We start from the raw sequence: 12941 nt of genomic DNA on the forward strand, positions 1-12941 counted from the left end.
CCATAAATAGTCGCCTGGGATACTGCATATGTACACTGCCTGGTGTTTCCTGTCCTTGGATTGACATGTTCCTGTCTTTACAAAGGTCCCTGTTGTGGACCAAAACGTTGACTGCATTTATGAAATAAATCTTCTTCAACTATGATTTATTACCTGTGGTGAGTGCCTGCTTCAACTAAAACTGCTATATATATATATATATATATATATATATATATATATATATATATATATATATATATATATATATATACATGGCTTGTATGGGACCCCACAGGGTTAACCTTGGCATGGCACTCCAAGAGATTTCGAAAAAAGGGTGAACTTTTAAATACATTTCGGGTGCAAACCCCCATCATCAGGTAAACAGCCTGCAAGATTGGCAGATGTCCTGAGCTGGCGCAGGCTTGTGGACAGGAGCTCCATCTGACAGGGAGGGTCCACTTGGGACAGACTAACAGAAAGGGATGGAGGTATTTTGGGAATACCAATTTTACATGTCTGTGCGTTCCGCAAGAGAAGGCATCCAGAGGACTATATGGAGGCAAATGAAAATGGTGGTGCGTTGCACCTGAACGCGATGACGCGCATATTAAACGGAATTGCGAGATGGTCCTTCCCCTCCAGTTTAAATGGCGGTGTGTTTCACTGCATTGCACTCCATTGGAAAACCCCACTGATCACAGAGAGCAGCAATAACATGCGTACATGAACTTCGGCTTCCGGTCTAATGGCGGTGCTTTTTCACACAGAGCTCAGATACATTCCAAAGCCGCTATTCATAAATGTAAACTTCCCAGTTCCTTTTTAAAGCTATAACCTTTTATAAGGTAATCGCTAAAGTCATTGCCCTACACACTGGGCAAATGGAGTAAGGCCTTTAGTAAAAGGAGGACTAGAATATAATGTTTTTTTTATATTTATTTATTTATAATGTATCTCCTGCATAGGGACAGTTTTACTGTTTTATTATTATAATCTTATATGAATAAGGATATCATCTTATATGGATCTATGAACTCTAGTATAGTATAGAAGGGGCAAATTAGTTCCGCCCCCAACTCCGGTGCCGACAGGTCTTACATGGGACAAGGATCTGGAATTCCTGGGAGCAGGCATGAGGATCTAACTAGCGGATCTACCTACCAGAAAGTCACTAAACAATGTGCGGCCTTGTAACTAAACAGAATAAACAGCGACCTCATCGCACAACTAAAGATACCGTCACCTTGTCACAAACGCAAAGATACACAATCTCGTGCACAATCACATGGGGATCTAGACCCCTAAACGCACAATATAATACACTAAGCCAATATACAAGAATAATACACCACACAATACACGAAATAACACCACACAAAAAGGGACAGCGACAAGCCGTGGAATACGGAATCCGAAGGTGGCCGCGGTGAGGTAGCACATAATGGTGTGGAAGGGCAAATGACCGTCAGACAACACTCCAGAAGGAACAACCCTGCAGCAGGAACAGCGCCTGCAGGCACTGGACACCGGGGAACCCCTGTGGTGGCCGAACTTGCACCGGTCTGTGCACCCATGGTTCCCTGGGTCCTGACACTTCCAGTGCACTGCCTGATGGAGGGATACAAGGTTCCTGATACGTGTTGTACTGAAGGACTGGAGTGTGCTATACTATATAGAAGAGGGTTCCAGTGCTGGTGTGCTGTCAGAAGACCTGGAGACTGGTTTTCTGGAAAACCCAGGACATCTTGAAAAGACCATTTGACAGGCGCGTAAGACAAGGAAAGTCTTGTTCTCTTGTTTAATTGAGAAGGTGTCTTTTATAGGCTCACCATTCACTAGCTTTATATCAGCGGACACCTTATTTTCCATTGTCCACATCCCCTTGCATGGTTTCTGGGGGATACGGCAGTAGGGGGGTTTCACTGGGGTGACAGGGCATGCACTCTGGGACTTGGTAAACTGCGAGCTTCGCAGCTTACCGAGTCAACCAGAATGAGGGCCCATATTCATATAACCTGTTTCCCTCTTCTGAAGCATATAAATATACACAACTGACATCTATTTATCTATAACAGAAAATATTCCCGAAGGTAAAAAAACACATTATATTAACTCTTCCATCCTGAGTATCAGAGCGGTAGATGCCCAATGGTGATGTCCCCCATCTGTACTGATTCTCTGTGTGCGACCAATCAGTGATCTTATAATGTTATAAATGATCATTCTATTAGCAGCAGTTTTATCTGTTAGAGAACCACCAGTGGTGAATAGGGCATCACCTTATAGATATCTCCTTTTAAATTAATTTTGCTGCCTCCCTAATCCTGCTGCAAGACCTGTGTACCAGCTACATGTAGTTTTGTTGACAGAATAAATTAATTCATCTGAAGATCTGGAAGTTCTCAGGAGAGTCTTACGTTAGGAACTGAGCGTTGTCATGAGCGATCCTGGGCAGCAGTGTCTCCTTTCTCCAATAAGAAAAGCGGTCTAGATTTGTCTCAGATGATGAAACGACCGGGAATTGGTCTCCTGTGTCCCAGATTTCTACTCCGATCAAAGCCACAAAAGTATTTATTTGTTTATACACCTGTCAATGACATTGGATTAATGAGGGATGTATACTACTGCAAATTCAACAATTTTTAGAGTTAAAATAGACTTAAGGTGCCCATAGACGGTACAATTATTGTATACAATATCGCATCTCGGTTTTGCAATGAGATGAGATCTAGTACAAAAAGTATGTGGTGCACATACTTTTTGTACTAGATCTCATCTCATCACAAAACCGAGATGCGATATTGTATACAATTATTATACCGTGTATGGGCACCTTAAAACATTGTTCTTTTCAAGACAGAAAAAAACTTGATAAAGTTGATCACTGTATTGCAGTTGGCCAAAGATGCCATTTTGTCTCCACAGAAGGTGGCAGTTGATTGGTTGAGAAATAGAAAATTATTATTTTACATACAATCATGTCTTCGGCCAACAGAGTTCTTTTCATTTCAAAATTCTGTTGTATTTTTTCTGATGTTACAGCCCAGGGGTGGCCAAACCGGTCCTCAAAATTTACCAGTTCATGGTTTCCAGACCCCCTAGCTCAGGGGAGGCCAACCGGTCAGAGGTAAAGAGCCAAAAAAAACTGTAGTCAAGCTAAAGAGCCAACAACATGCGCGCCAAAAAAGGGGCGTGGTCTATTAGGACCCCTTGGGTGGTATACCCGGAAATTTTCCAGGCTCAGCTGCGCTGCTGCAGCGGGCTGTCTCAGAAAATTAACAGCAATACCACTAATCTAGAATAGGTGCGAGTCAGTGGTGTCCATAGGCGTGCGCACATTGAGTGGTAAGGGTGCACAGGCACCCCCTAATGCTGTGCCCCCGCCCCCACACTTATTGCTGCTAGTAATACCAGCAATACTGTTTACCAAAGACTTTTTCTTTTTAGACCTGTATTCCATTAAAATAAGCGCCCATCAATCATTTATGTGTGTTTTGCATTGTTAATTGTATTACACCATTGTCATATCACTACATATCTGTGTCATCCAGATATGATTTTGACTTTATTTGCATGTACTGTTACACAGAGTAATTAGAAGATTAAAACTGAAATAGGCAGGATATAATGGTGTGGCTGAGAGATGTTTTATATTGTAGTGAGTGCACGCCTGATTGGTGGTGTTAGACAGACCCAATGGCAGTGTTAGACATGCCCAATAGAGGGTGCTAGGCACACCACTTTGACAGTGCACCCCCTAATAAAATGTGCTGCGCATGCCTATGGTGGTGTCCAGGTGTGCACCACTGGCGCAGCACCTCTAGAGCCCCCCTCCGCCACCCCCCCCCCCCCGGTCTCCCCCCCCATCACCTTTGCTCCGGTGTATGTCGGAGCTCCCCTTACCCAGCCGCCATTTTACAGCAGCAATGGCATCAGTGGCAGGCTTGGGTATGTTCGGCATGGCTCGGGGGGACTCGGGAGTGCTCAGGCACCCGAGTCCTGCCAAGCCGCCGCCAACATCCCCCAGCCTGCCGCCGATGTCACTGCTGAATGTGACAGGTGGATAAGGCAGAGGGGGCAGCGGCGGCATGGAAGCTCCGGCGTACAAACGCTGGAGCGGAGATAAGTGGGGGGTGGACAGGGGGGCTTCCAACGTCCTGTGATGGGTTTTGCTGGAGCAGGACAAACCTGCCCTGGTAGGTTTGTCCTGCCCCAGCAAAACAAACCACTCAAGGGGTTAATGCAGGAGCCACACTTTAACAGGGGGAGAGCCGCATGCGGCTCGAGAGCCGTGGGTTTGCCACTCCTGCCCTAGCTGGTGCACAGGTGTAGTCTATGCTAAATGACATTTACAAGCATGTGCTACATTCATTCCTAACCGAAGATGGAAAGCATGACCTGTTGGAAGATCTTGAGGACCGGTTCGGCCACCCCTGTTTTAGCCATTCATAATGAAAGAATTCAGAAGCACACCCCCCCCCCCCCCCCACCACCACCACCACCACACACACACTTCGCTTATGCACAGGGGAGCAGACAAAATACCTCGAGGCCTCTGGAATGGAATAATTTCTGCCATGGCATTTCCTTAATGGTAAGGACAGCAGACGCTGCATATGTTCAATAACTCACCTGGTTAACATAATTAACAATTCCAAATATCCTTTTCTTGATCTCTTCTTTATTTCGTTTATACTTAATCAACTGGGAGTAAGAAGACTCTGTTTAGTAACGAACACATGGTCCAGACAGGTCCAAACAAATATATTAAGACAACACATAGATCAAAAAGTAGTATTCTGCATGAGTTTCGCATGTGCAATTATACCTAGCGTGGTTCATGGACCTAATAGGGAGACAGAAAGGGGTATGGGGAGGGGGTTCGTTCACAAGCAGAGATAGAAGTTAGTAAAAAAACATCCACTGTTAATTATTGACCAAATGGTATAAAACTATGGAAAGAATTTAGATATTTTTTTATTTTTTGCCAGTGTCGGCCGTCCTTAACTAATGATCATACAATAAAGATAAATTTAATTCAATATGCTACCGAATAAAATATGAAAGACACACACTTTGATATGAAGAGTTACTTCCAATGGAATGAAGTCAATTTACCGACAGACAAAGTAACGACAACCATTGGCAGACAGTCAAAACACTGACATGCCGACACTCATTATGCCAACATGGTCAAAATCCCGACACGGCCATATGCTGACATTTAAATTGTCAACATGTCAAAAAGTTGACATGGGTTTTTCATGATTTTTTTTCTTTGAAACTGACTTGTTCTTACTTCACGGTCCAGCTGGGCATAGAGTTATATAAAAACCATGCCTGAAGCAAGGAGATGTGGTACATTTATACGGAGTCCATGTCAACCTATGTCGACATAGACACAAAAAAACATGATGAGTTTTTGATATGTTGACATTTCAAATGTCGGCATTTGGAACGTGTTGATATTTTCACCATGTCTGCATAATGAATGTCTGCATTTTGAACATGTCGATATTTTGACTGTCTGCCAATGCTTGTTGGTATTATGACCATCGGCATTCTCAGTGGTGGGGAAATCATACCGTACCCCTTCCAGCGAAGTCCCCACTAGACAATCACAAAGGTGTTACTCATTTCATTATAAATGGGGTTTTACTGTATGTAGAGAGCACAAGAATAGTATAATGTGCCGCTTAAATGTATTCCATATATAAATAGTATATGTTCCATACCCGATATGATACATATGCTGGGTACAATGAGTACTTACCATGGAATTATCGGCCACCATATAGAGCTGGACAAATTTTTTTGCTTTTACGAATTTCAGTCTCTGAAGCAAAAGAGGAGACTGGTATTACAGAGGAGCCGGGACGGTAATTATTATAGTTAATATTTTACACGATATTTATCATTTAAATATGGCTTGCTATTTGGTTACATTATGTTAGTTCATCTCTATTTACTTGCTATCATTCTTCTCTGGTGGCTAACCAATGGTGTTTGTTTCTTACCAGAATAATATGCAACTTCTTCAGATGAAACATGTAAGGGGAGTGTCCTCCTGCTTCTGCAAATGTCTGTATACTGGAAATCATAAGCTGACTGGATAACAATGGGCAGTAAGGTCAATTACCTGTTTAATCCGTATGGGAAAGGTGCATGCAGGGAAAAGGGATGTGGCCTTGGGGTGTAGGGTGTGGTCTTATGCACAGATTCCCATGCTTTTATGGGATTTATGGGGTCCGGATGATGCAGACTGATCTTGGGAAATGGCTTGGCTACTGTGACGGCTCCCACACAGGGACAGGAGCCAGGTGCTGCGCTTAATGTTAAAGCGCAGCACCTGGCTCCTCTTGCTGAGCAGGAGTAACCTGGTGAGTGACACCCAAGTGCAGCCAGCAACTCCTGAACTGCCCTAGTGATGTCACTGCTAGATAGGTTTGACTGGCATGGAGACACTGAGTTTGTGACATGCTCTGTCTGATTTCATCTACAGAACGTATGACTGTAACTGCTCTTTAAAAATGTATACACCGCTCACCTGATGTTATCCACTCTCTGGCCCTAATTCTAGTTGATTCAGACGGATGTGTATTTCGGACAGGAACCAAGTGTTCTTAGCCCCACCTACCGTACGGATCGCTGACACCGTCCGAATGCGGTTAGATGCTGAGCGTACGGACTGCGAGTGGATGTTTCATGTGAACACCTCCTCCATCTGTGGGAACCTCCCCCGTCCTCCGATGTTTGCTGACCATCGCATGATGGACCAAGTGGTCAGACAGCACTAAGTGCTCCAGACCACTCGGACATTTTTCCGTATGAAAGCAGGGATATGGGTGGGCAGCTGACATCCGGCATGTCAGTTGTCCGCCCCCCACATGTGCGTCACGGCCGCATTACCATACAAACGCCCAGCAAATTTCTAAATTCCCTACAGGGAGCATCTCTCAAGCAATTGGTGAGGGAGCCTACTCGCAAAGACTCAGTATTAGATTTAATACTCAAAAATGGTGACAGGATATCAGACATATATGTGTGTGAGAACCTAGGATCCACTAATCATCAAGCAGTATGGTTTAGTATCAAGGCAGGGTCCAACTCCAGTCACACAAAACTAAGGTGTTGGATTTTAGGAAGGCTGACTTTGCAAAAATGGGGAGATATTTAAGCTATTCATTAGCAGATTGGTGGAAATTGAAAGGAGTGCAGGAGAGGTGGAAACAATGAAAAAGTGCAATACTAAAGGCGGATTCAGTATTGAATCCCGGCGGTCGGGATCCCAGAGTTCAGAATCCCGACGCCGGAATCCCGGCAGCCGAAATGCCGACAAGGGGGGGACGTGGATCGCCCCCCCTTGCGGGCTCGCTGCGCTCGCCACGCAGCGGGCCCGGTGCCTCGCTACGCTCGGCACACTAATTTATTCTCCCTCCAGGGGTGGCGTGGACACCCACGGAGGGAGAAAGTGTCGGCATTTCGGCGGTCGGGATTCCGGCGTCGGGATTCTGAACGCCGGGATCCCGACCGCCGGGATTGTAACTGCATCCCCTAAAGGCAACGGACCTTTGTATCAAAAGGGTTAAGAAAAGCACCAGGAAAAGGAAGCCAGTGTGGTTTACTAAAGAGATATCAACTAGTGTAAAAGCAAAAATGATGGCCTTTAGGACATACAAGCAGACTCAAAATAATAACGACAAAGAGGTGTATCTTGCCAGATGCAAGGAGGCTAAATAAGTGATCAGGCGTGCCAAGGCACAAGCACTATAGAAGGCGAAGGGAAGGGACCACAGTTAAGTTGCAAGGACATTCATAAAAACAAGGTAAATGGAAGTACATTTACTAAGGAGACTTAACAGAACTCTCAAGACTGAAAGTGGATAAATCAATGGGGCCAGATGGAATACATCCAAGGATACTAAAAGTACTAAAAGATGTGCTGGTAGCGCCATTAACAGATTTATTCAACCAGTCACTAGATACAGGTGCAGTTCCAGAGGACTGGAAAAGAGCAAATGTAGTTCCACTGCACAAAAACGGAAGCAAAGAAGAAGCAAGTAACTACAGACCAGTAGTAGGGAAATTAATGGAAACACTATTAAAAGAAAAAATAGTGGAATATCTTAAATTAAACAACTTACAGGATCCAAAACAGCATGGTTTTACTGCAGGGAGATCATAAGTGAAGTAAAAGGGTTGATGAGATTCTTTTTTTGCACAACCAAGCAGCAATTCCAGGTAAGGGCTTGGAGGAAACACCACACCTCCAATGAAAAATAGAATGCAACAGAATATAGGGTTGCCCTCCACCTCAGAATAGCGCTAAAAGATAAATGTAACTCCCCTGTTTATGTAGACACAACTGGATTAGATCTTCTCGGGTAGTTGTCGTAGAATATGAAAGACAAAAACACAGAAGAGCTCCGCCCTCGTATAGTACTGCTGTTGAAGTAGCAGTATTATACGAGCAATGAGGAAGGCTAGTCAGATGCTTGATTGCATAGGGAGAGGAATCAGTAGCAGAAAAAAAATAAGTAATAATGCCACTTCATAGGTCATTGGTACAGCCTCATCTGGAATACTGTGTCCAGTTCTGGAGACCATATCTTCAGAAGGCTATAAATACATTAGAGAATGTACAAAGAAGGGAAACTAAAATGGTACATGGCCTACAAAAACTTACCTGGAAAGACTAAAAGATCTTAGCATGTATACAGTAGTTTGGAGCAGAGAAGGGAAAGGGGGGGGGGGCATGATAGAAATCTTCAAATTTATCAAGGGTTTTAACATACAGTAGTACAGGAGGGAATTTTTCTTCAAAGGAAAAGAAGTAATAGAACACGAGGACATGCACTGAAGCTGGAAGTAAGTTCAGGGCAAATGTTAGAAAAAATTACTTTACAGAAAGGGAAATGGATAAGTGGAATAGCCTCCCATCAGAGGTGGTAGAGGCAAATACAGTAGTATAATTTAAACATGCTTGGGATAGGCATATGAATATCCTTACAAAGAAAAAAGGATAAAAAAGTGTTGAGATTACCTGAAGGATAACAAAAAGGGGCAGATAAGATGGGCCAAATGGTTCTTATTTGTCGTCAAATTCTATGTTGCTATGTTTCTTGTGGAGCTGACGTACGCTTCTCAAGAACGAGCTTCCTCAGGGCAACATTAACTGTTGGTAGCTCTCGAGGACTGGAGTTGGCTACCCCAGGTCTAGACTGAGTTTTATTTTTTCCAGAGATGGCCGAATTCGGGGATGCGACATCAGCCACACACCCCAAGCAGACATTGGCACGGATTTTCATGTGTGCACCCACCATTTTTGTGGGCACCTCCATGAATCCGCCCCATACTGTAGTTTTAAAATCTGGGGAGTGCCATTCGCTAGAGTTGGAAAAAAATATGCACACACACAGGAGCACACACAGGCACACGCGCACACACACACAGGCGAGTACACACACAGGCGTGCACGCACATCCTCTTACCTCTGTATTAGTGCCTGAGAAAGCGGTTTTAGTAATCATTGCTTCACTGAATGTTGTGTTGTCCACACCACAAGTTTTTGGCATCTCCTGGGCCTGATACGGATACACTGCATGTGCTCCAGTCTCTGTCCCATTTAGTGGTTCAATCAATAACTTCTGTTCTTCAGTCATAATCATGCCACTATAAGAATACACAGGGACTATCAATACGCTTTCATCATTCTACATACAGTATCTGTAAATTACTATTTATGGTATATATTATTTAGGTCCTAATTCAGATATTAGGTGTTATCTCTGTGGCACACAACCTCTTTCTTTTACGCAGCCTAGCACTCCAGGTTTTAAGGATATTCATGCTTTTGGACACCAGATTAAATTGAGATGCCAATCCCGTGTCGTTTTTGCAATATAGGGAATTGGGATTGAAAAACTCGCAATCCCTGGATTGAGTGGGCCTATAAAAATATAATTTTTTCTTTACTTTTTCATAGTCCTAATCATGGCCATCCCTGTGTTCCCAACACCAGACTAAACACAATATAATAACATATATTCACTGAGTTGACTTACCCTCTTCGACTGTCTAAATCCAAAAGAACAGCAACTGGGGAGTCCCAACTTCACTTCAAATAGTATGGTGCGGTACTACTGGGAATCATGGCTGCTTGGTTGGCTCAGACCACTTGGGCATTTCTCCGTGCAAAAGCAGGGATATGGGCGGGCAGCTGGCATCCGGCTATGTCAATGTCCGCCCCCCACGCGTTCATCGCGGCCGCATTGCCATACATACGCCCAGCGTTTTCATGGGAACGCCCATGAAACGCGGGGCGTACACATATGGTAATGAGCCCAAACAGCCCTTCACACCTCTCTCCTCCCCCTGTTCGGAGTGTACAAAATTCACGCTGTATTTGGACGTGCGCGGCATTCGCACATGCGCAGATATGCCTCTGCACATGCGCAAACACCAAACATCGGCCGTCCAACCGCACGCGGACAGAACCGCAACAAGCAGATTAAGGCCCTAAGAGTGTGCATGCGCCACCTAATCTGTAAATCCCAGGATTGGACAAAGCAATCCTGGTATTCAATTGCCAACAGTTTAGGCCCTAAATCCTGGGATCCCAGAATTGGCCATTCCAACTTAAATTAAATTGACTGAGGTAATAATTAAGCATGGATATCCAAAAAACCTGGACTGTTAGAATGCCCTGAGGACCAGACAATAATAGTACCATGTATTATGTATCATTTTTAACAATGTCTTTAATAAATCAACCACATTGGATTTGTTACTTATAATAAACATTGTCCCATATGAATAGCTACATTAACTGTTGAAGGTAAAATGGGATCACTCTGTGTCCAATGTCTCACCTTAATCCATGGCATGTGCTGAGGCTGACCTGTGAGCTGCTGTCGTTGTTCACATGGCCCTGATAGTAACAGTGATCCTGCAAGAAGCAAGTACAGTACATACAATTAGACCATACAGGGTGTATGAAGTATGGAGATACCTGGGGGTAAATGTAATAGGGTGTGTGGAAGTCTAGGTACACACACGCCATTTTGTGATAGTATGGCCGCCATTTTGGTTCGCAGAGTTGCGCAAATAAAGTTCCATACCCGAGTATGTGTGACAATGTGGACCAGAAGAGTAGACATACTATCACACATAAATTCATAATAACACACTTACACGAAAGGAAATATAGTTAAAAGGTTTAGAACGCCACACATAGCTTAGTTAGCCCTGCACACAGCTGTCTGTATCGTGTTTAGTACCATTCCGCTCAGCTCATCATGCAAAGTATTCCGGTCATTGCGAATATTTCGCAATGTACACTGTCCGATAGTTATGGACTAAATCCATATTCCAGAGACAGTTTCTGTTGTAAGTAGTTAACAAAGGAAACTAGCTCAAACCGGTTCTTATCCTTGCTGACGCCGAAACCACCAAACAAAGGACTCTTAAAGTTCACTCCCCTACACCTGGTCAGACCAGGTACAGCGTCTAACCTCCAATTGCAGTGGACCGGACATATGATCTCTGGCCAATGAGAATGGCCTTTGACCTCCCCCTTCTGACCCTATAAGATAGGCGACACAGAGCAGCCAGGGTCTTTTCGGCACAACTACTTTCCCTGGACCTTCCTACCGGACTATCGCTCATTCCTGAACGATAGTGAGCTCTGACCGGACTGCTTTTCACATACTAGATGACCACGGTAAACGGTTGCATTTATCACGGTATTTATCCTTGTAGTTATTGTTGGCTGATTGTGTCTTGTATTTGTATTCTTTCCCCTTAGCAGAGAGTGTTTAGTATTCATTGTTATTGTATTGTATCACTTGTTATACCTGTTTATTCTTAATTCTGTAACCCCCTTTTGTCCATTAGGGACTTTAATACAATCTCTTTATGGAGTTCTAACCTCCTTATTTCTATTCCGTGGTCGTGTCTAGTTATTCGCATAATAGCGATAAGGTACATTAAGGACTCTGTCCTTACATTGCGGACTCTGTCCTTTAAGGTATATTCTCACAATTGGAGACAAGTCCTGCGAAAGGATCTCTTATTAAGGTATCGGTTCTTGGTGTATAACATACAATAGACTGTACGCTGCGCTGCGCTACGTTTTGTTCGCACGCAGTTAGGTATAAAGGGTAAGCAGGTTACGGACACATTACGTAACCTGCGCTTTTCACATATTGTATCTCTGGTCATAGTTTAATCACCATTAACAATTGGGGGCACGTCCGTCCGCTCCACATTCCAGAACTCAGTACCAGGCGTGCGACCCGACCTATACCAGCAAAAGGGTGGAAGTATTATCCATTGCTGGATAGGCCAGGTCCGCGGCGGTGCGGGGTTCGGGAAGTGCTAGCGCTGAACCCGGAGTACAATAGGTGAAAGCCACGTGTTTTAAAGTATATCATACCTAAGTGTTTAGTAAACTGTACTTCTGCCTGCCACAAGTAGTTTAACGGGGTATAGTGTCTTGGGTTGCTTGTTTATTACAGTATATGTACCACGTGCGATAAGGTTCGCACACGTGGAATCTGTGTTTATTATAGTACATAGAGGATCCCCTCTGTGCAAAAACTATAATTGTTTATTGTTAGCTACCGCAAAAACAGGGACTCCGCCACGTGGCGACAAGTCCTGGGCCTTTTTGCAGTAACGTAAAGCGTCTATTGTGTATTACGCAAGGTGCGCGCGCACGTGCCCACATCGGGAAAGTTTCGCATCTTTGTACGTGGTTTACGGATTAAGTGCGGGATTTATTTCGCATCTTGATACGTAACTCTCGGACAGAGTTAAGGGATTTATTCCACATTTAGGCGCAATTACTGCGTATATCGAAACCCGAGCGCAACCTTGCAAATACACTATAGAACACGTGGGTGGCCGATTCATCGGCGGCCTGTGAACAAGCGCACGTACGCACGTGGCTGTTC

The 12941-nt window shown here is 44.1% G+C and overlaps 1 protein-coding gene across 3 annotated transcripts in view; it reads right to left on the bottom strand.

The window, feature by feature from the left end:
• LOC146075479 (zinc metalloproteinase-disintegrin-like VLAIP-B) overlaps positions 1-12941 on the bottom strand; it is a 114555-nt gene that overhangs the window by 81315 nt on the left and 20299 nt on the right. For all 3 annotated transcript variants that reach the window (XM_083184767.1, XM_083184766.1, XM_083184765.1), the window contains exons 5-9: positions 10857-10933; positions 9477-9657; positions 5759-5821; positions 4618-4689; positions 2403-2572 (exon numbers count right to left, since the gene is read on the bottom strand). In XM_083184767.1, the coding sequence (XP_083040893.1) occupies positions 2403-2572; positions 4618-4689; positions 5759-5821; positions 9477-9657; positions 10857-10933 (563 nt within the window). The remainder of the gene's footprint in view (positions 1-2402; positions 2573-4617; positions 4690-5758; positions 5822-9476; positions 9658-10856; positions 10934-12941) is intronic.

Source organism: Crinia signifera, chromosome 4 (genome assembly GCF_055691185.1).
Source record: "Crinia signifera chromosome 4, ASM5569118v1, whole genome shotgun sequence".
NCBI classification, from domain to species: Eukaryota; Metazoa; Chordata; class Amphibia; order Anura; family Myobatrachidae; genus Crinia; species Crinia signifera.